The 25,140-nt window shown below is 37.3% G+C and overlaps 1 protein-coding gene across 5 annotated transcripts in view; it reads right to left on the reverse strand.

Annotated features, from left to right (window-relative positions):
• ERP44 (endoplasmic reticulum protein 44) overlaps positions 1 to 25,140 on the reverse strand; it is an 81,558-nt gene that overhangs the window by 37,226 nt on the left and 19,192 nt on the right. Inside the window, exons 2-6 of one of the 5 annotated variants that reach the window (XM_081512456.1) lie at positions 10,145 to 10,217; positions 8,269 to 8,308; positions 5,900 to 5,966; positions 5,159 to 5,290; positions 3,777 to 3,892 (exon numbers count right to left, since the gene is read on the reverse strand). In XM_081512456.1, the coding sequence (XP_081368582.1) occupies positions 3,777 to 3,876 (100 nt within the window). In that variant the 5' untranslated portion in view covers positions 3,877 to 3,892; positions 5,159 to 5,290; positions 5,900 to 5,966; positions 8,269 to 8,308; positions 10,145 to 10,217. Of the gene's footprint in view, positions 1 to 3,776; positions 3,922 to 5,158; positions 5,988 to 8,268; positions 8,309 to 10,121; positions 10,218 to 25,140 lie in introns of all 5 variants that reach the window. The other 4 variants (XM_081512466.1, XM_081512447.1, XM_081512473.1 and 1 more) reach the window with 4 other exon arrangements.

Consider the following 25,140-nt stretch of genomic DNA (forward strand, 5'->3'; position numbering starts at 1 on the left):
TTACTTTGAGACTTACTACAAATCTAAAGTAATCTAGAAAGTGAGGTATTGATATTAAGATAAACAGACAAATATATCCAGTACAGAATAGAGACTAGAAATAAATCCATATATATATGGTCAGAGGATTCTACCGCTGCTGCTGCTAAGTCACTTCAGTCGTGTCCGACTCTGTGCGACCCCATAGACAGCAGCCCACCAGGCTCCCCCGTCCCTGGGATTCTCCAGGCAAGAACACTGGAGTGGGTTGCCATTTCCTTCTCCAATGCATGAAAGTGAAAAGTGAAAGTGAAGCTGCTCAGTTGTGTCCAACTCGTAGCGACCCCCTGGACTGCAGCCTACCAGGCTCCTCCATCCATGGGATTTTCTAGGCAAGAGTACTGGAGTGGGTTGCCATTGCCTTCTCCTCACATGATTCTGACAAAGATGCAAAGTTAGTGAAGAAAGGATTGTCTTTTCAACAAATAATGTCAGAACAACTTGGCAACTATTTGTAAAAAAAAAAAAAAAAAAGGCATTCTAATCCAAACATTGTGCCACATATAAAAATTAAGTCTAAATGCATCACAGACTTAAATGTAAACTTCATACATAAAATTTATGAAAGAAAAAATAGCAGAAAATCTCTGTGATCATGGGTGAGGCAAAGATTTCTTAGATTGAGAATTAAAAAGTATAGTCCATTTTTTAAAAGGATAAATTAGACTCCATCAAAATTAAGAGTCTATATGCCTTTCAGAAGATACTCTCAAACAAAATTGGAGATCTCATACTCCTAACTTCAAACCTTATTACAATGCTACAATAATTTAAAAAACACCGTGTGATACTGACATAAACACAGACATATTGACCAATGGAACACAACAGATTATCCAAAAATAAACCCTCATATATATGGTCAAATGATTTTTGACAAGGGTGTCAAGATCATTCAACAGGGAAAAGATAGTCTCATCAACAAATGGTGTTAGAAAAGCTGAATGTCTACCTGCAAAAGAATGAAACTGGATCCTTACCTTGAATCATACACAAATTAATTCAAAATGAGTAAAAACCTAAACTTACCACCTAAATGATAATACTCTAAAAAGAAAATATAGGAGAAAAGATTCATGACATTGGATTTGCAATAATTTCTTGGCTATAACACCAAAGAAATTATTGCAAATCCAAATGTTGGCAGTTCCATGGTCACCTGAGGAAGGACAGGAGGAGAGACACATGACAAAGGAGCACAAGCAAAATTTGGGGGATGACAGTTATGTTGATATCTTGACTATGATCATAGTTTCACAGCTGTACATGTGTCAAAATATTAAATTTTTATAATTTAAGCTTGTGCAGTTTACTATATGTCAATTATACTTCAATAAATCTTATAAAAAAAAAAAGGCAAATCCTACCAAGGAATAATCTGCCTAACAGGCATTTTTCTCCAGACTACAGGACTCTTAAGGTCCTTGCAGATGAAAACCTCTGCAATTCAACTAGCATGTGAGGGATTACCCAAAGTACAGTCTATTGTACAATCGCTAAAGAGAGAGTGGAAAATATGAACAAATCATTAATAAGGATTTCATGATGTCACTTTAAAAAGGGAAGAATTGGGCTTCCCTGGTGACACAGTGGATAAGAATCCACCAGCCACTGCAGGAGACACAGGTTTGTTTTCTGGTCTGGGAAGATTCCAAATGCTGTGGAGCAACAAAGCCTGTGAGCTGCAACTACTGAGCCTGAGCTTGTGTGCTGCAAATACTGAAGCCCATGCACCCTAGAGCCTACATGCTACAACTACTGAGGCCCACAAGCTGCAACCACTGAGCCCACATGCTGCAGCTACTGAAGCCCAGGCACCTAGACTGTGCTCAGCAACAGAAACGATTGCAATGAGGAGCCTGCAAACTGCAACGAAGAGTATCCCTCCGCTCACTCCAACTACAGAAAGCCTGTGTAAAGCAATGAAGACCCAGCGCAGCCAAAAAAGGGGGAAGAGCTACACAGAAGGAAAAAAAATACTTAAATAAAACATACAATGTCTCGCACTAGTAAGAAACTAATTCTGTAGATGTCTCTGGTGGATCAAAAAAAATCTTAATTATGGCTATTTACTCCCATAAAAAGATTACTAGCAATGATGTTAATCTATGTTCACTAATCTGTTAGAATTAATGATATGTATTGCTCAACAAGTTAATTTTTCTTTCTAATGACTGTAAGCTTGAGAGCAGAATTTCAGATCTTATAGTCCAAATTCAATCAAAGTAGGGACTGTTGTCTGTTCTAATTAAATACATAAAGAATAGAAAATTCTGAAATGAGAGCCCACACCAAAAACCTCATGTTCTGTCAGGGAAAGGTAGGAGGAAAGATCCAAAAAGCAGTGTGGGAATGCAGGCCATGCTTGCACTCACAACCTTTTATTGCTCCCTTCCTCCTATACAGTTATGAACCTCAGCAGACAGATATGTGGGGCATGGTTTAGGAGATTTTGAAATACTTTGCTGTCAGCTGTTTCTGCCTAGCACAGGGCTTTACCAGAAAATCCCCAAACTGTTTGTTGAACTGAACGGAAAAGAAGTAAATGGGTCTGGGAAGGCATTTGGTCAGGAGATCTGGATTTGAATTCTGCCCTGACTAGACAGTAAGCTATATGACATTGGTTAAGTCACTTTTTAATTTCCATTTCCTCATCAGCAAAGTGAAAAGTTAGTGTATACAAACATGTGCACAGACACACACACACACACACACACACACACACACACACACACACACACACACACACACACACACACACACACAAAGTCTTGTCAGGTGAAATGTAAAGGATAGGAAATTTGCAGAATGGGAATGTTCTGTAATTCAGGCCAACTTACCAATAGCTCAACGCAACAAGCTTTTTTTAATGAGCTATCTTTGTCACCCAAAAACACTCAGATGCTTGAGATTCAAAGAATTAGTTTGGTCTCCACTTATTAACAAAAGGGAGATTTAAAAACAAAGCAAATAGTTCCTGCCTTTTAAGAACTGATATTACAATTGGTGAAACAACCAAGACACAGTGAAGCAGAACTATAAAGCACAATGACTTTGGCACTATGAGAGAGTTAAATTCACGGATAATGGGAGCACTCAGGACGAAACCTTAAAGTAAGCTCACTGGCTCACATTGGAGAAATCTGTCATGTATACAGAAAATTATAAGGATTTTTACAAAGAAAGCACCAGTGAGACAAATGAAATCCAAGAGGTTTGGTTCTAAGTAGGACTAACCTAAGTTTCTCAAAATTAATCAGTAACTAGAGCAAATTACACCTCAAAGATAGTTTAAGACATCTTAGTAGAATCTTTTATATAAGAGAAACCACACAAATACCTGAGACTGTTTTATTTGAAATGACTACAAATGGTATTTTTGCATGATTCTAAAACTAACAGAAATCATTTTCCTTCCTAAACCTATATATCAATTTTATTTATTGGTTTTGGTACTTGCTTTGGTAGAAAACCACAATGATTTACTACCTGCATGCTTGCCCTACTATAGTTTAATGAAAAAAAAATTTTTTTAATCCTTCACACAGGCAAATGGAAAGTAGTGTTGTATCAATACATAAAGATTAAATATTAATATTTTAACCAAAGTCAAGAGCATTTTTGGCTTGTTCTCTACTTAAAACAGAGCATTAAAAAAATAGTGCATGCCTGTGTGTGTGTGTGTAGGAGAGGTGGGGACAGAACAGTTTCTTCCAGACTTCCTATGAGGTACTTACAGTGCTGATCACAATCAACTCTGGCAAAGACTACTTGATTTGCATTTGGGTATTCTTCCTTAATGACATTGGAAGCTTCCTCAAAAATTGGGTGCAACATCTGGCTGAAACGACACCTACGCACAGAAAAGGATACCAATTAAAACTAAAAAGTAGAAGCAATGAAATTTTATTTTTGTTGTTATCTGTTTATATTTAGTATTTACTGTATGTACAATATACAGAGTTAACAATCACACTGTTAATTCAGGATTCCTGATGTCATTCACTGGAGATGAAAACAATTTGGAATTCAAAGACTATTCTATTTCAGACTGTACAAATAATTTAAAGATGGATCTCTCAGAGGCAAGGAAACAAGTGTGAAATAAGTCCTCTAAAATGTATCTACTTGGATCTGTAATTACTAAGTCTCAGGCATTTATAAAGGAAATTAGGTCCTCTAAATAATGAACATATTTTCAGACTACAAAATCTTTAAAATGATGTTTATTGCAAATATTAGACTGATTCACCTGACAAGTTCAAGCAAATCTCATAGGCAAGTTAATATGAAAATGGCATATGGTGTAGACTGAACTGCTTCCTCTCACAATTTAACCTCTTGTTCAAACAGGCTTTTGTATGTATAAGCTATTAAACATACTAAGTTCAGGAGCAAAATTTTTTAATTCTCAAAGGTGACTTCCTGTCCATGTTTCCTCTGTCTGTAGTTTTTTGCTCTGCTTTTACTTTTAAAAGGGGCCACAAACCCCACAATATTTTAGAAACATGAGACTTCTAATTCTGATTGCCCCTTGATCAAGCCAACTACTTTACAAATGTATTCTTTGAGTCATTAAAGGCACCTGATGAGAAAGAGAAGAATCAGAATCAGCACACAAGCAGCTGGGCTAGAATGGTCATTTTCATATGAAAAAGGTATTGAACATTTGTTAACAACAACAACAACAAGAACACAACTACAATTCCTACTATTGCTTCCAGAGCCCTTTTCCATCAAGAAATGTACCTAAATGAAGCCTGTGAACTCTAATCCACATGTAATTAGGTCAAAGAAAGAAAATGTTAGTCACTCAGTCATGTCTGCCTCTTTGTGACCCCATGGACTGTAGCCTACCAGGCTCCTCTGTCCATGGAATTCTCCAGGCAAGAATACTGGAGTGAGTAACCATTCCCTTCTCCAGGGGATCTTCCCAACCCAGGGATTGAACCCACATCTCCTGCACTGCAAGCAGATTCTTTACTGTCTGAGCCAGGGAAGCCCAATTAGGTCATACATATTAATTATAATTTAAGAAAAGTATAAAGTCTATGACAGGATACAAACTTTATACTTCCTCCCTATTTCTCTTTGTATGTAACTCTTCTAGCCCACTCACCTGACTTCCTAAGGAGATGTCCTAGAAAATACCAAGGAGACACAATCTGTATCTTCAATCTCTCGCTTTCAAGTGGCTCTTTCCTCTTTTAGCATTCTTAAATCTCTCCCATCTGGGATAGGTGGGTGGGGTCTGCGGACATCAGGGACCGTGTCTTATTCTTAGACTACATATTCTAATAAGCATTTCAGTAGATTTCTGTTAAATGAATAAACTGGTAGAATGGAGGAACTGGACAGGCTAGGGTCACAGGTTTCTGGGTTCCCACAGCTTGCTAAAGATAAGGGTTCTAGAGGGCCAGGGAGGTAAGGGGTAAGGATTGAATGATGATTTCTTGAAGAAATTAGGATATGGCTTAGTAAAGAATCCTGACTTAAGGGCAAGAAAAGAGAGATATTAAGGGCTCCTTTCTGGATTGTCCAGTTTGCTGCTCAATAAGCACTTATGCACAGATTCATGTTTAAAACAGGATCAGTTATAATACCAAAAGGTGAAAGGGGAAGATAAAATAAAACTTCAATTGCAATATAAAGTTACATTTATAAAAGTGACACAATCAAAGCAAACAGATCTATTAACAGGGCCTTAAGAGTCATCTGAACCCAATCTCCATATCTAGTACTTGAAATCAACCCTTTACAAATCAACCAAATGGGGCAAAAGTCTTTGAGGGGACAATTTAAGGACACTTACTGGTATAACCTAGTGGGGAAAAAAAATAAGCTTCAGAGTCAGACATACCTGAGGTTAAATCCCAGTTCCACCACTTACTAGCCGTATGACCTTTCTGAGCCTCAATTTCCTCAACCTAAAATGGAAATTATAATACCTACCTGGAGGGTAGTTCTGAGCATTAAAAACAATATATGTAAAGAACCTGGCACATAACAGCATTATTAAGTTCTACTGTGGTTTACTGTCCTTTCAGGTATATTTTTAGGCAACTCTATCAGAGAATTCTTCCTTAAACTGTGCCACATCCATAACTCCCAGAGGGAACTCAGAATCCTGACTTTGAGGCCACACAGTGTAAGTCTAAGTCCTATGTCAAGTTATCCATGTTTTTTTCCATTGAATAAAACAGCATTAATTTATGTACAACTCCAAGTATTCTTTGGTAATATGTTTCTCAAATAACTGCAGTTAGTCCACATTTCCAATCTGCTTTTTCTCAACAAGGTTGGTGGCATGTTCTATTATTTCTCTTTCTTACAACACACAAAACCCCTCCATCAAGGCAATTGCATTCTACTGGGTTAGCCAAAAAGTTAATTCGGGTTTTTCTGCAACATCTTATGGAAAAAACCCGAATGAACTTTTTGGCCAACCCAACAGTTTTAACTTTGCCACAGTCTAGTCATGTAAGTATGGCAAAATATTCCTCTGGATCTGTTTACTTTTAAAATGGACTGAATTCAATAATTTTCTACCACATTCTGTGGCTAATGTTACATCTGGACAATCCTAATTTACTTTGGAAACTGCTATCTTCTGTTGTACATTTTATAAATGGTATTTTTCTCTGTATATCTTCAACATTCTACTGAAGTTCTTCAAATGTGGATACTACACATTGTTGATCCGGTAAATATTTATCATGCACTTATCTATCAACTGTCATGCAAAGTGCTTGGTGATTCATGTTGAAAAAAAAGATAGATATGGTAACTTTTCACAAAGCTAATGATATAGGAGGGAGGCACCAACTAAACCATGGCACACAAGTGTTATGATTGGATAAGTATGCAGGGTTATGAGCAGATATAGAAAGGGTTCCTAACTGTACTTGAGAGTAGGGGTAGGGGTATGATGTAGGAAGGTGGCCTGGAGAAAATGGCATCTAATTTAAGACTTGAAGGATGGTTCAGACTTAATGAAGTAAATAAACAAGTGGGTGAGAGAAGAGAGATCCATTCAGACAGAGAAATACCATGATTAAAGGTCAGTGATGAAAGAATATAGAATATTACAGAAGCATAACAGAACAGAGTGTGGGAATGGAGAGAGGCAAGAGATAGAGCGGCAGAGGTAGGAAGGAACCGGGTCACCAGGGGCCTTCCAGGTCAAGGTAAGGGAGTTACCCAAAAGTAATGGAAAGCATTTAAGGTTTTTAAGATGAGGTGTAAACTAATCTAATCTGCACTTTAGGAAAGACTACTCTGGCTTACTTTGTAGAGAAAAGAATGGAGACATATAAGACCAGAAGCAGAGGAAATAAACTAAGACTGTTAGTAGATATCTAGGTAAACTGCAGAACTATGTGTGGCCTGAAGTAGGGGTAGAGGCACCTGCTAGGTGGTAAGCCTAAAAGGGTCATAGAAGATACAGACTGTCTAGGAATAAGGATGATGTGAGTTGTTTCAAACTTCTCTCCAGCTGAAGCGCCCCTCTTCCTATCCCCATGCCACATTCTTTAACATCTGCAATATACTGTGCCCTTGTGCTCAATGCTGGGAAAACTAAGAAAAACTTTATCTCTGCCCTCAAAATTGGTTTGCTGGAACAGAGATTGAAGACAAAACAATGTAGTAAGAAAAGAAATGTGGGGCATAGGGAACTATATGAACACACAAGACAGAATCCGATTCAGACAGGGAAAGGAGTAAATGGCTTCCTAGAAGTAGTAGTAGATGGTATGTGTTATAAAATATCAACATTATTTTTCCTTCTAAATCTGCCACACCCATATCCTCACCTCCAAACACTGCCCTACTTCCTCAGTAAGGAAAAATAGAGAACTGCAATATGTATGTGTGTGTGTGCATGTGTGAGTGAGAGACTGAGAGACAAAGAGAGACAGACAGACTGAGTAAGAGAGAAATCTGAGTTATTCTGTAACCTGCTTTTATTTTAAAATGTGGGATGATGGAATCAGGTATATTTTCTCTCTTAAAACAAATGCTCACCAAATTAAGTTGCTTCATCTGTGAATGAATGAACCTGAATTATGATTTTGTTTATGGAGCATTGTCTCACAGAAGAAAGAGGCTTCCCTACTTAGTCCTTTCTAGCAAAGAAAGATAACCTCTAGAAAGTTAAAAGCAAAAAACAAAATAACCCCAAAACCCTTAATGATGCACCCCTCCCCCCCAAAATAAGATACTACTTACCAATCAGCATAAAAATTTACTAAAGCAACATCAGCATTGTCTGAAATTGAAAAACAAAACCAAACAACCTAAGTTACTTGTGTCTACATAATTATGACATAATTCAAGATAATGGTTTTCATCATAACCTTTTCTATTTTAAAGGCTCACTAAAAATACACAGTAACTATTAAGTTATCTCTCACTTAGAAACCTGTACATAGCATCAAAAATGGCTTACATAATTTGTGGGAGACCCTATTCCTTTTCTCTACATCCTCCATCTTAATACTGTCACTGAATGAATATAAAATAAACAGAGAATCAAGCCCAGATCAGGCAAGTAAGCTACTAAATAGCCTACTCTCATAAAAAGTGACGTGGAGTGATCTGGATTTTATTAACCCATTTTTTGACCTTCCATATTCATGAATAACTGGGAATTAGCTCTGCAAATATTGCATTGGCCAAAAAGTTCATTTGGTTTTTCCTTAAGATGTTACCGAAAAACCCAAACAAACTTTTTCGCCAACCAATAAAATCCTATTTTAGAGAACAGACTTGTATAACTAAGCTATTTCTAAAACTCAGATGCCACCTAGTAGCAACAAGTAATCTACAAATAACAGTGTTGCATAAGATGTACCTTTTCTGGTTCCTACCCGTTTAACATGTATTCTCTGGTGCAAAATATAACTCGGTATTATTTGCATATCCAGATGTGAAGACAGAAGAAAGATATCTGTTCCTTTTGCCTAAATCTAGCAAAAACTCAGTACTCAGTAAACTGCACGCACACAAACACACACACACAAATCATACCCACAAATATATTCTAGAATGTGAAAGATGAAAGGAGTGAAGATGATTTGTGAGTTTCAATTCTCTTTTTCCTTTCTTATTTAATATCTTTGAAGCACTTTTTATCCACGTACTATTCACTAATGCAGTGTGATTCTTGAACTGTGATTCCTGGGACCAGAAGCACCAGCATCACACAGGAACTTGTAGAAATGCAAATTCTTAGGTTGGGTCTAGCGATTTCTATCAGAAACTGGGGGCAGGCCTATCAATACTGATATTAATAAGTCCTCCATGTGACACTGATACAGGCTAAAGTTTCCCCCAAGAAATCCCACAATGTGGGAATAGACTTTCTAGCGTTTAAAACCAGTTCCAAGGACACAAAACAACATATGATGGTCAGTGAATAACCCTTTTATCTCTCATTATTTTTAGTTTTGCTCAAACCAGTGAGTGAAATGCTTAAAAAAAAAAAAAAGACACCATTTATCCACAGTACATTTTCTTAAATCTCCTAAGTTGTGATTTTCCTATTAACCACGTCTTCACCTTCTCTCTACTTCTTTTAAAAACAAGAAGAAATGTCTTCCCCCAAATTAATTGACTCTACAATCACATTGTCAGCAAACAAGCAAAAACACTAAACTTAATTGGATCAATGACAAAAAAGAGCTCAGAGTATGTGATATAGTTAAAAACTAAAAAAGACACATACAAAAAAACTGTAGACTGTGTCCTAAGGTCATTAACATAATACTGCACAGTGGAAACTGTTGGTCTTTAAGCAACAAAATACACTAAGAGTGGTATTTTATGAAAAGGCAAAGAAACAAAACAAGACTAAAAGTTTACCTGTAACACAGGAAAGCAGACTTAAACATTTTAAGAAATTTTACTAAAAACTAAAATGAAAAGTGCTTAGTTAAATACATATGCACACACACACATACACACACACACAGAGACACCATGGAATTAATCAGAATGCTGGCTCCTCAACTGTTTTAGGTAACTGAGATATTATTTTGTTTTTGTATATAAAATAATTCTTAATAGAAAAGAAAGTATACTTTAAAAATATCAAGGTACTTACTTAAAATGTCATCTATATTCTCTGTATCAAGACTTGTTATTTCGGCTGTTACAGGAGTAAAAACCCAAGTTACCTGGAAATTTAAAAAACGTGAAATTAATAAATGTTTCTACAAAAGGCAAATGATGCTAAAAGTCTAAAAAGAAAATTTACGAACTAAGCTGGTTCCACTAGTTACAAAATTACCAGTTGGTTTTAATCTTCATTATCTACTCTTAACTCTTCATGGGTCACTGAAATAGGAGCAGTACAACTTCTCAAGCCTGGAAACAGGGTTTAACAGATTTCCTATACTTCTTTCTAAATACATAAAAGAAACTGTTTCTAAACAATTTTCAAAATTAAAAATGTACTCACTCTTTTAAATTAATATTCTCAACAACTTTATCTCTGCTGCCACTAGAAAAATTTTGCCAGATTATTAACAGTCTTGAAAGAATATAAAACCAAGGCTAAGTTTCCCGATTCTAACCCACATGCTTCTAAGATAGAACAAAATACTGAAAAGAAGAATTCAAGAAAGACTTTTCAAATTGTTAACCAAAAGCCCTTCTTGCCTGGTCTTCACATGCAGATGGTAACAATGTGAAGGTGAGAGGCTAATACAGAAGAGAGTAACAGTAGGTAAAATAAGTGTGTCCACTTTCACGTGTCTAAGACACTAAATTCAAAGAAAATTTCAGATTGCCATCTACAAAACAAAGAAAAGGCATGATTTTAAACTAAACTAACAACTGCTTACTTATTTTAAAAAGTTGTATTATTTAAAAAGTAATGTTTAGTGTACTTCATTTTTAGGTTCCATCTTTAATACACTATGTGTTTTTTTCTTTGTTTCTGCACTCAGAAAATTTACTGTCTAATGGAGAAACAAGCATTAAGTAACAAAGACAAAATCAAATAAATCAGGTATGGTCTCAAATGCAATAAGTAATTTGATAATATACAATGAGTGAAAGAGAGATGTTTCAGCATCATATTTGGTGGGATTGGTGAACAAGGCCATGAAAAATAAACTCAACCAAGGAATGAATACATATAAACATCAGCATAGAGGATAAAGGGAGAAACTGAGTATTTGATTTCAAAAAGAGACACACATCTACTTTGGCAGCAAGCTGTAAGAAAAAGTTTGAAACATTACATACGGCCCAAAAGTACAAACAGAGGACTGTGCATGTTGATGTGCATCAGTCTTTCCAATGAGTATTCAGGACTGATTTCCTTTAGGATTGACCAGTTTGATCTCCTTGCAGTCCAAGGGACTCTCAGGAGTCTTCTCCAGCACCACAATTTTTTTTTAAATTGATTTATTTATTTTAGTTGGAGGCTAATTACTTTACAATATTGTAGTGGTTTTTGCCATACATTGACATGATCAGCCATGGGTTTCCATGTGTTCCCCGTCCTGAACCCCCCTCCCACCCCCCTCCCCCCTCCCTCCCCATCCCATCCCTCTGGGTCATCCCAGTGCACCAGCCCTGGGCACCTGTCTCATGCATCGAACCTGGACTGGTGATCTGTTTCACATATGATAATATACATATTTCAGTGCTATTCTCTCAGATCATCCCACCCTCGCCTTCTCCCACAGAGTCCAAAAGACTGTTTTATACATCTCTGTCTCTTTTTCTGTGTCACATATAGGGTTATTGTTATTATCCTTCTAAATTCCATATATATGCGTTAGTATACTGTATTGGTCCAGCACCACAATTTGAAAGCATCAATTTTTTGGCACTTCGCCTTCTTTATCTCACAAACATACATAACTACTGGAAAAACCACAGTTTTGACTATATGGAACTTTGTTGGCAAAGTGATGTCTCTGTTTTTTAATATACTGTCTAGGTTTGTAATAGTTTTCTTTTCAAGGAGAAAGTGTCTTTTAATTTCATGGCTGCCGTAACCATCCACAATGATTCTGGAGCCCAAAATAATTAAATCTGTCACTGCTTTCATTTTTTCCCCCATCTATTTGGCATGAAGTGATGGGACCAGATGCGACAATCTTAGTTTTCTGAATGTTGAGTTTTAAGCCAGCTTTTTCACTCTCTTCTTTCACTCTCATCAAGAGGCCCTTTAGTTCCTCTTCACTTTCTGCCTTTAGAGTGATACCATCTGCATATTTGAGGTTGTTGATATTCCTCCCGACAGTCTTAATTCCAGCTTAAGCTTCATCCACCCTAGCATTTTGCATGATGTACTCTGCATATAAGTTAAATAAGCAGGATTGACAATAAATAGTCTTGACATACTCCTTTCCCAATTTTGAACCAGTCTGTTGTTCCATGTCTGGTTCTAACTGTTGCTTCTTGACCTGCATACAGGTTTCTTAGGAGGCAGGGAAGGTGGTCTGGTATTTCCACCTCTTTAATAATTTTCCACAGTTTGTTGTGATCCACACAGTCAAAGACTTTAGTGTAGTCAATGAAGCAGATGTAGATGTTTTTCTGGAACTTCCTGGCTTTCTCCATGATCCAACGAATTGTTGGCAATTTGATTTCTGGTTCCTCTGCCTCCTTGAAATCAGCTTATACATCTGGAAGTTCTTGGTGCACGTACTGCAAAAACCTAGCTTGAAGGATCTTGAGCATAACCTTGCTAGCATGTGAATGCTCATTTCACATGCTCTGAACATTCTTCAGCATTGGAATGTAAACTGCCTTTTTCCAGTCCTGTGGCTACTGCTGAATTTTCCAAATTTGCTGATGTACTGAGGGTAACACTGTAACAGCATCATCTTTTAGGATTTGAAATAGCTCAGCTTGAATTCCATCACCTCCACTAGCTTTGTTCGTAGTAATGCTTCCTAAGGCCCACTTGACTTCATACTCCAGGATGTCTGGCTCAAGGTGAGTGACCACACCATCATGGTTATCCAGTTATCATTAAGACCTTTTTTGCATAGTTCTTCTGTGTATTCTTATCATTTTTTCTTAATCTCTTTTGCTTCTGTTAGGTCCTTAACATTTCTCTTCTTTACCATGCCTATCCTTGCATGAATTATTTATTACCTTGATATCTCCAATTTTCTTGAAGAGATCTCTAGTCTTTCCCTGTTTCAGATTCTTTTTCCATATAAGCCATTACAGAGTATTGAGTAGAGTTCCCTGTGCTATGCATTAGGTACTTATTTGTTATCTATTTTTTTTTTTTTCCAATTCTTTTTTGGTTTTTTTGGCCATGCAGTGTGGCATGTGGGATTCTTAGTTTCCTCATCAGAGATCAAACCCATGTCCCCTGCAGTGGAAGTGGAGCATCCTAACCACTGTACCAGCAGGAAATTCCCTTAGTTATCTATTTTACATATATAGTAATAATGACAAAGAAAGGCAATGCCAAAGAATGCTCAAACTACCGCACAATTGCACTCATATCACACGCTAGTAAAGTAATGCTCAAAATTCTCCAAGCCAGGCTTCAACAATACATGAACGGTGAACTTCCAGATGTTCAAGATGGTTTTAGAAAAGGCAGAGGAACCAGAGATCAAATTGCCACTATCCGCTGGATCATCGAAAAAGCAAGAGAGTTCCAGAAAAACATCTATTTCTGCTTTATTGACTATGACAAAGCCTTTGACTGTGTGATCACAATAAACTGTGGAAAATTCTGAAAGAGAGGGGAATACCAGACCATCTGACCTGTCTCTTGAGAAACCTGTATGCAGGTCAGGAAGCAACAGTTAGAACTGGACACGGAACAACAGACTGGTTCCAAATAGGAAAAGGAGTACGTCAAGGCTGTATATTGTCACCTTGCTTATTTAACTTATATGCAGAGTACATCACGAGAAATGCTGGGCTGGAAGAAACACAAGCGGGAATCAAGATTGCCGGGAGAAATATCAATAACCTCAGATATGCAGATGACACCACCCTTTTGGCAGAAAATGAAGAACTAAAGCGCCTCTTGATGAAAGTGAAAGAGGAGAGTGAAAAAGTTGGCTTAAAGCTCAACATTCAGAAAACTAAGATCATGGCATCTGGTCCCATCACTTCATGGCAAATAGATGGGAAAACAGTGCAAACAGTGTCAGACTTTATTTTTTGGGGCTCCAAAATCACTGCAGATGGTGATTGCAGCCATGAAATTAAAAGACGCTTACTCCTTGGAAGGAAGGTTATGACCAACCTCGATAGCATATTTAAAAGCAGAGACATTACTCTGCCAACAAAGGTCCGTCTAGTCAAGGTATGGTTTTTCTAGTAGTCATGTATGGATGTGAGAGTTGGACGGTGAAGAAAGCTGAGTGCCGAAAAATTGATGCTTTTGAGCTGTGGTGTTGGAGAAGACTCTTGAGAGTCTCTTGGACTGCAAGGAGATCCAACAATCCATCCTAAAGGAGATCAGTCCTGGATGTTCATTGGAAGGACTGATGTTGAAGCTGAAACTCCAATACTTTGGCCACCTCATGCGAAGAGCTGACTCATGGGAAAAGACCCTGATGCTGGGAAGGATTGGGGGCAGGAGGAGAAGGGGATGACAGAGGATGAGATGGCTGGATGGCATCACCGACTCGATAGATATGGGTTTGGGCAGACTCCAGGAGTTGGTGATGGACAGGGAGGCCTGGCGTGCTGTGATTCATGGGGTCGCAACAAGTCAGACACGACTGAGCGACTGAACTGAACTGAACTGAGTATGTATATGTCAACCCCAATCTCCCAATTATCTTCCCCCACCCTCCTGGTAACCATAAGTTTGTTTTCTACATCTGTGACTCTATTTCTGTTTTGTAAATAAGTTCCATTTGTACCATTTTAGGTTTCACATATAAGTGATACCATATGATCTTCATCTTTCTCTGTCTGACTTACTTTACTTAGTGTGACAATCTCTAGGTCCATCCATGTTGCTGCAATTGGCACTGCTTCATTCTTTTTCATGGCTGAGTAATATTCCATTGTATACATGTACCACATCTTTATCCATTCCTCTGTCAATGGATATTTAAATTGCTTCCATTTGATATCTGGACAGCTTTTTGTTCAATCCTGTTTATGTATGGAAATCCATTCACTGAACCACTGCTCTTTATCAAATGACAACTAACATTAGACCCTGATCAAGGTACCAAAGACATTCTTCTCCCCACTCATTTCATGGATGCTTTTGGTACTCACAACAGTTACAATTTAAAATTTTATAACTCACCAACAACTCAATTTCTAAGTAATATAAAGATACATATTGATGTAGCTAAATAAGCCCATAATTATTTGAAATACTTCTATAAATTCTACATATTCTTTCCTTAGAAAAGCCTGAGGATAACACTAGTCTTATTTTCAAGTTACCATAACAGTAGTCAATAGCTGACATGACTTCTGTTAGCAACCAATAAATTAACCCTCCTGAAAGCAAGCCAGATAATTTAAATTCCCCGAATATTTTATTTTTATACTAATTTCACTATTTTCAATACCTTGAAAATCAACTGGAAAGCTCAGATTTCCCTCACTATTCGTTGCTTACTACCCATACCCCAATTAACAAATCTTTTCCCACATCAATGTATGACTAGCTCTAGACAACTATATGAACTTTCTCAAGATAAACTGAGGCACATTAAAATGTTTAAGGGTTTATTTTAGCAGAAATAAATTTGAATCATATAGCATCCAATCTAGCAGACAGAAAAGAGCTTCAAGGAGCTGTACAAAATGAAAGACTTTTATAGGCAGAGGGGAGAAGGCACAAGGACATTATACTAGGCAAAGGGAAAAAAAGTTGGGTTGGTTATTGCAAATTTACTTTCCTTTAGAGGATGGCAGGGGGTCTATCTGGCAGATCACCTAACAATTGCTGATCAGGTGACTCCTGATTGACTGGTTTAGAGTTCATTTCTGGAAGAGCCTCAACTGCAATTAAGTGAAGCCATGGTTTGGTGATGTGGAGCTTAGCATAAGTAACTCTACTTGGGATCTGTTGTCTTGTTTCTAACAACAGTATTGATACAGCAAGATTTTAGAATGGATTGTATGTTGAAAAAAATTAAAAATCACATAAAAATATCATAAAGCAACAAAGCTGGTCATTATCAAAGTCAAGTCATTAAATAACTCAACAGTCATTGACAGTGTCTGCTAGGTACTGAGGGCACAAAAGCATAAGGCATAGCATGCATGCTGTATCTCAGGAGCTCTCAAACTAGTGGTGGTGGTAAGGAGTGGAGAAAAAAGTGATTCATACAGATATGATCATGATCTTCAGCTGTATAAGCCAAGGAAGCCCATTTTTGAAGTTAGTCATTGCCTATCAAAACACATGTTTACAAAGAAGCATATTCTAAACTTAATTGCTTTTACAAGCTAGACAGTGACAAAAATTAGGCACTATCAATTTGGCTGTATTAAATAGATAACTATTACATAAGAAACATAGTGCTAATGAGCATGCAACTGCTAAGACAGATTCCGCTAACAGCTGTGTTTAAGGGAGCCCAAAGCAAAAACACTGTCTCTGACCCAGTAATCTTTCCTCACTGCAGGGTGTAAAGGAGGCAATTTATCATTAACATTTCTATTAATTAATACACAGTATGAAGGGAAAGACAGGTTGTTTATTTGAATTGTTAGCAAGCACCACTAGTCCTACAAATTGTTTCTTTTCATGTCAGCCATGGGCAGAAACAAGATTCTCTTGGGGAAACATCTTTATGTGTCAAATGCTATAGTGCTTAAGTAAAATATAAACTAGTAGCTCTAAATCAGGAAGGAAGGAGGGAAATCACTTTTTAAAATTTACACTTGAAGTTAACTTTTAATTTTTTCTTAAAGAAGCAACAAAAGCCTACATAGAAATCTTCACTAGATCTTAATAGTCTGGAGAATTTAGCCTCTGATGATGAAATATTACAACATATGTAAATATACAGACACAAATTTCTGAAATATTTTACAAATTCGTCATTCTCTCCAGTTCATTAGCTCATTTTCTTGCCAAGAAAATTAAGAAGCATTGCCAATCATCTTATATTGGTTGTAAGCTCAAGCTTAAGCAAGTTCAAGGACATATTGTACAACACAGGAAACACAGCCAGTATTTTGCAGTAACTGTAAATGGAAAGTAACCTCTCAAACTGTCTAAAATTTTTTTAAATTAATAAATAGGAGATTCTTCTTCAGCAAGTAAAGAATATTTTCTTCATTAGATGGTTTTTAAATACTGAGATATCTTTGGGAACTAAAAAAGCTAAAATCTTGCCTTTCCTTTAATGTCTCTGTACTCTTTATGACCACCTAACTGGCTGGTAAAACCAGTGCACCAGCTGTATTTCCAAAGCAATTTTTAAGCCACTCAGTAGCCAGTTACTTTTCTCTTTTCCACTACTGCATAATCAGTCCTTCAAAGATTAATTCCTTCTTCCATATTGCTTTGGCTGGTTTTCCTGGCAGAAAATGTCTTTTTTTCCCCCTGCAAAGCCAAACCTGCTCTGCAAGCACAGAAAAAGGAAAAATGTAGGTTAGGGAAATGGAAGTTACTGCAAAATTAAAATTCTGTGTAGATTAGATATCAATTTTTAAAAAGATACAACGAAAAGTTAGTTACATGATTTTAAAAAAGTATTTTAGAAATAAATCTTGGGAAGATTTATTATTTACCTTCTCTCAATGTGAGGTCAAACTTACTGTTACAGTGTTAACATGTAAACATGCTATAATACTAACACGTATAAAATGCTCTGGCACTCACTGCTAAGCCCCAATGCAATTCCTCTTTCGAAAAAAACATAAACTGAACAAGATGTCAACCCTACAGGATCTTCTTTAGAAGTACAACTAACATCAATAATAACACATGTTGGAAGTGAATTATTAAAATTCTCAGCGTAATTTTTAAAATAAATAAATACATTTTCCTAGTACATTAAGACCACTTGAGTGGTTACCATTTGAAAAGAGCCTTAAATGACACTTCCTGAATCAATATCTCCCTTCAATCCAACCTACCACAGAGTCCAGACTAATCTTTGTGCATTCTGCTTTGCATATATCGATTCCTCTGCCCCTAAAAAAAAAAATCTCCAATGTTTTTTCACTGTCTACAGCATAAAAGCCTAACTCCTTAGCTTGCATTTAGGACCATTCACAAAGTACCCACACTAGCATTCCTAAATCACATCGTACTGCTTCCTATTCATATTCTATACTCCAGGTAACATGAAGTATAGTTAACAGTGACCACACGTTCTAGTTGGTCATATACTCTAGGTTGCTTGAGACAAACCCAGTATATGCTTTTTGCCCTGGAATATTATTAATAGCACCACTCTCTTTCAGAAGGGTCCCAGTTTGGGCAATAAATTATATATTATATATGGTCAGCCTATTTGTAGTAGACTCTTGGTAATTGGGAGCACCTGTAACTATCTCTTCACAAATCCTAAACTATTAATAAGCATTAATAATGTCCTCCCATATAACATGTGGTAAAATGAGAGTGGAATGAGAGATGAATAGGGAAAAATAAAGATGGACCAAGATATGAATGCTAAGCTAAACCAATCACTAGCCTTAGGCACTGACTTGAAACACTGGGTTCTTAGGAAGGGAGTAAAATTAATAACTTAGAAAAATTATTATATTACTGTTCAAGGATCATTCACAAATGGTCCAAATCCTCTAAGCTACAAATCCAAGAATGCAAAGGGTCTTCAGTATTTGCAACTCCTAAAATGTGACATCTTAGTCTCTTGCTTCCATCCTTTGCACATGTAGTTTCCTCTGCTTGAAACAGCTAGGAAAGCATTTAGTTTTCAAGACCCAGTGCAAATGCTATCTTTTCTATGAAGACTTTGCTGATGATCCCAGACAAGAGTAATTAATTTCTCTCTCCTCTGAAGCTCCAGAGCACTTTCTTAGGGTGTTAACATATTAATTTTTCACACAGATTTGTCCTACCTTACCTCCTGTTAGGAGGCTTTCAGTACCTTGAAAGTAGAGATTGTACCTTATTCCATTTTGTACCCCACACATCACCTACTACAGTACCTACCAGTACATAATGATTACTCATATATGTACTAAGTGAATGAATGGGCAGATCGTGGTAATAAACTGAGAATTCAGAGGTAGGGTGTTAGAAGTGAGAACCAAGGAAAAGGGGTTCACAAATGGGAATAGTCAATAAATATTTTTAACATGTTGAAGGAAAACAAGGTTATCAAATAAGTCTATTTTAAAATTTGTTTTTAATAATGTAATGATGAAAAGCACAACACTAGGTGATGACACACACACTCAGATTTAGAAGAACGCTCAGAAGTGATCTTTCTAGTCACTACAGAAACCCCTCGCTATTGCTGTCTTCGAGCTGCACAAATCCCTAGTAATACCTTCTTCCAGTTCCCTCAGCTATTCCCTGGCATGACTTCCAGACACTTCAGCACAGAGAATGCTCACACTTACGAACAGCTCTGCTACAATAGTGGATAAAAATCCAGTATGTCTTGTATTTTAATTTTAAGGCTGTAAATTCAGTCATGAAAATAAATGATTTGGGACTTTCAGAACCAGAAGCTAATACAGTTTAATACCAGGAAGAAGAGGTTATTAAATATTATTTCTGTTGGCAAGATTTACAGTCACAAAAGCATTTCCTCGGCCTTACTGTGTTTTATTAGAATATTTTAGTAAATGAGTTTAGAAAACAGAAAGTATTTCCAGTGAGTGAGTTTGTCTTATAGCCCAGTGACTTCAAACTTTGCATTCAAATAGTGGTCCCTGAACCAACAGCAGTGGCATCATGGAAGAGCTAGGGAGAAATGCAGGCCCCATCCCACCTACTGAAGCATAATCTCCATTTTTATAAGATCTCCAAGTGACTCCTGTTCATATAAAAGTTGAAGTACCATGGCCTTAGAGAACAAAAGTTTTGACTCTGCAAACAAGCATGTAAATTCATTTTAAACTGTACAACATTTTTTGGCCCTCAAATATGAATACAGTAAGCTCATTCATGAGAATTTTGTATTCACATGCAAATTACCAATTTTAGAGAAACGGGGAACTAAAATCTCATTAGAAATCTACATTGATGTTAATTTTTAAAAGTATGTTCTGCTTGAATAGATACTTCTACACAAAAAATTGAAGCTTCAGTAGAGGATGTATCTTCTCTATGGCATTACTGTTCTCAACTGCCATTACATGTGCAAGGAGTTCTGCAGTAACAGCTTCTTGTATTTTTGCTGAATCTTTCATTTACCCGCCTTTCTTTTGGGAGATTCTCAAAGCCCTTCACAAACTACGTGTCTCCTATGCGTGCTAAGTCGCTTCAGTCATGTCCAACTCTGTGTGACCCCATGGACTGTAGCCCACCAGGTTCCTCTGTCCATAGGATTCTCAAGGCAAGAATACTGGAATGGGTTGCCATTTCCTCCTCCAGGGGATCTTCCCGAACCAGGGATCGAACCCGCGTCTCTTAAGTCTCCTGCTTTGGCAGGCAGGTTCTTTACTACTGGCACCACCAAGGACACCTGTGTGTCTCCTATTACAAGAAACAAGTAATGTACCAGGCACAAGGTTCCTTCCATTTATGATCCAGATTGACAAATCAGCCTCCCACCCGAAGTCCCAATGCCACGGGAGCAGAGTGCTTCTCCTCCCTGGGGCCAGTGCTCTCACTCTCAGTTTTGCATTAAGCTGGCAGGCAACAGAAACACAGAGGTCTGCAGTTAGCTGCCAGGAGCTAAGAGATATGAAAGATCCCCAGAGAAAATAAGCTGAGGCTGACAGGCACTGTAAGAGCCTTGAAGCTGAGTATCAATCAAGGCACATCTCACTGTTAGTATTCCCAGAAGCATTATAATGAACCACAAGTTCAAAGAGAGGGGAAAAACAGGCCTAAGTATAGAATAGCACTGGGAAGCTACTAACCCCTAACTCGCTCAGATACAACCTTCCTATAACATCAGTGCAACCCATTTTGGACAAGCCAGAACCAATCCGCTTTTATAAAGAAACACTAAAACAGTCACAACCTTCTTCATTAAATAACTCACAATATGGTGGGTGCAGACATGTTTGAGAAAACAAATTCTATGCAAAAACAAAGAATTCAAATATAAATAATACAATCCCTTAAATCAAATTGTCAGTAAAAACAACCAAAGAAGATAAAAAGAAAAAAAATGCTGTAATTCATACTTTTTCTTACATATTAGTTATTTGATCATGCAAGAATTTCCATTAAAAATTGATGTCATCTGTGTTTTGTTCTTCACTGTATCCTAAAAATGGATAAATCAATTTACCTGGAATAGACAATGCACTTCTCTGACCTTCAGAGAATACTCTTATTACAAACAATTCTTCAGGACTGAGAATGAGCTTATCTTTGTGTGGAAAGGGTTTTTTGATAAAACCACCACCTCTCTAAAACCCAGATTTCCAGAAATGAAAGTACCAACAGAGGATAGGAACTGGAAGAAAATTCAAAATGAGAATTGTTTTCTTCCTTTTCTGTACACCCTCTGGGACCAGGGGCAGGGGGAAATGTGTGAGAGAACGTTCCATTCATCACCATCTCCTGATTAGTACCTAGCACTGGATCTGGCAAGTAACAGTCCAGAACAAATATTCATACATATATGCCCAGAGAAAATTATGACTGCCCTCCCTGTGCTAAACTGTAATTCTTCCCCAGGATGTCTTATGAAAGAATATGCCCTTAAGAGAGTCTACAAACATGCGGTCCAAACATTCTTTTGTTAGGTCACTCATTCAATCCACAAATGTTTCACTGAGTCATTTATTACATGCTAGGCACTGTCCGAGGTGCTGGGGAAAGAGATGTGAATAACACTATATTGATATTTATATTATATCTGGCAAGATCAAACTTAACAATTTCACTTTCATATTTAAAAAGAGAAAGAGAATATTTTCTCTTAAGTATTTTAAGAGTCACCATAATTCCTGCAAAAAAAAAGTGTTAGTCGTTAAGTTGTGTCTGACTCTTTGCCACCCCATGGACTGTAACCCACCAGGCTCCTCTGTCCATGGAATCCTCCAAGCAAGAATACTGGAGTGGGTAGCAATTCCCTTCTCCAGGGGATCTTCTTGACCCAGGGATCAAACCCATGTCTCTTGCATTGCAGGTGGATTCTTTACTGTCTTAGCCATCAAGGAAGCCTAGATAACTGCTGGGCACTGAGCAATGAGTATTACACAGTAAGTCATAGTCCCTTTTTGCCTAGGCTATCCGGAAGCTTTGAATTAATCTTAATGTGAAACAACTGCATTGACACTGTTACTGAACAATCTTAACATCTCTACAAGTGGGACAACCACATATTGCTTTTTTCTACCTGTTTTCTTGGGGTATAATTGACACATAGCACCATATAAGTGTAACGGGTAAGCATAATCACTCAATGTATACACTCATGAAATGATCATCAAAGTTTAATAAACATCCATGATCTCATGTAGAAACAAAATGAACAAAATATGTATTTTCCCTGTGATGCGAACTCTTAGGATTCCCCCTCACAACAACTCTCATCTATAGCATACAGCAGCGTTAACTATATACTAATGTTTCTTGAAAGAATGCAATAGGAAATAAAAAGCAGCACTTATGAAGTAATCTTAATCCCCTAAAACTGAACCTGATTTCAATCTAATCAAGCCCAAGAACTCGTGTACAGGAAACAATTGTAGTTCAGTCACTCAATCATGTCTAACTCTTTGTGACCCCACGGACTGTAGCCCACCAGGCTCCTGTGTCCAAGGGATTTCCCAGGCAGGAATAACGGAGTGGGTTGCCATTTCCTTCTCCAGGGGATACTCCTGACCCAGAGATTGAACCTGCATCAGCAGGCAGATTCTTGACCACTGAGTTGCCCGAGAAGCCCACATAGGAAACAATGAATACACGTAATATGATACCATGAGGATGCAAGCAGTTATGTCAAAATAAAGGAAATTTTAGAGGAAAATGATAGCTTATCTGCATTTGGGCTCCTGCCAAAAGTAGATCCCTGAGACAAGCAGTTTATTTGGGAGAAAAAGTTAAGAACCCATAGATAAGTGGGGAATTAAGATGGGAAAGACAGACAGTACACAATATAATATAGTGAACTAAACACCAATGTTTTCACTTACATAATCTAAAGTTTTTAATTCTCTTATTTACAAGGTTCTTCTGGTAGCCCATGTATTCCTACAATGCAGAATATGAATATGAAGCAAATATCTCCTACATGTCAAAAAATGACTTTATTTCACTATTAAACATGTGAACTTGACTTTTTTTTGACAAGTCAACAGCCTTCAATGAAAAACTGTTCTTCAGTGAAACTTTTGGTTTCCTATTTTCTACCTTCACTCAGTTTTAGAATGAAATCAGGTTTTCTAGCTTCTTATTCTTCAGTACTATGTTTTAAGGTAAAAATATTTTTATTACCAAATCCAAGCATGATTCCATTATTATACAAGCCTAACATATTAATCCACTACTAACTTAAAAAATCTGTTACCTTCATAACGTCCTGTTACCTTCATAACGTCCTGTTACTTCTAACCAAACCAATTCTAGATGTCAGTCACATCCTTGAAAGGCCATATACTAGCTAAGATATCTAACCTAATTAAATAATCATTAGAAGAGAGACTCTTTAATGCTGCCTCATATGCTCCATAATATTTTAATTAACTTTTGTAAAGCAAATGGGTTTGTCTTTCTCTTATTTGGTCTAAAAGCCCCCCCAGAGATGGTCTCAAAGCTCTCATATATATTAAGGGTTATTATCTTATAACCTCCATCACCACCATGTAGTTTTTGTTTACTAAAATATTAATCAGGAAATGACTGTGGTTTGCTAAAAGGAAATTTGAATTTAAGAATCTATCTCCTTTGTACATTTTTGTCTCCTTTTTCTTAACTGCCATGAGATAGAGGTAAAGAAAGAAGGATAAAAGAATTGGCATAATTAGGAATTACTAACATCAGAAGTGAATGAGGGCACATCACTACAGATCTCACGGACATTAAAAGGATAATCAGGGAATACTAAGAACAACCCTATGCTCAGTTCAGTTCAGTTCAGATGCTCAGTCGCATCCGACTCTTTGCGACCCCATGAACTGCAGCACGCCAGGCCTCTCTCTCCATCACCAACTCCCTGAGTCCACCCAAACCCATGTCCATCGAGTTGGTGATGTCATCCAGCCATTTCATCCTCCGTCATCCCTTCTCCTCCTGCCCTCAATCTTTCCCAGCATCAGGGTCTTTTCCAGTGATTCAGCTCTTCACATCAGGTGGCCAAAATACTGGAGTTTCAGCGTCAGCATCAGTCCTTCCAATGAACACCCAGGACTGATCTCCTTTAGGATGGACTGGTTGGATCTCTTTGCAGTCCAAGGGACTCTCAAGAGTCTTCTCCAACACCACAGTTCAAAACCATCAATTCTTCAGTGCTCAGCTTTCTTTACAGTCCAACTCTCACATCCATACATGACTGCTGGTAAAACCATAGCCTTGACTAGACGGACTTCTGTTGGCAAAGTAATGTCTCTGCTTTTTAATATGCTGTCTAGGTTGGTCATAACTTTCCTTCCAAGGAGTAAGCGTCTTTTAATTTCATGACCCTATGCTCACCTAGATGAAACAGACCAATTCCTCAAATGATACAATCTACCAAAACTCACACACAAAGAAACAGACTATCTAAACAGACTGGTACCTATTAAAGAAACTGAATCAATAACTAATAACCTTCCAAAACAGAAAGCACCAGGCTCAGATGGGTTCACTGGTGAATTTAACCAAACATTTAATAAAGGAAAAAAAAACTATATCTATTCTCTACAATCTCAGAAGACAGAAGCAAAGGAAATATTTCCTAACACATTCTATGAAGCCAGCATTACCTTAATACCAAAGCAGACAAGTCATCACAAGAAAATACAAACCAATATCTTTCATGAAGACAGATGCATAAGTCCTCCAAAAGATATCAGTGAACCGAATCTAACAGTAAA

The sequence above is a fragment of the Giraffa tippelskirchi genome, chromosome 1 (genome assembly GCF_054371585.1).
Source record: "Giraffa tippelskirchi isolate mGirTip1 chromosome 1, T2T-mGirTip1v1.2.pri, whole genome shotgun sequence".
Taxonomy (NCBI): Eukaryota; Metazoa; Chordata; class Mammalia; order Artiodactyla; family Giraffidae; genus Giraffa; species Giraffa tippelskirchi.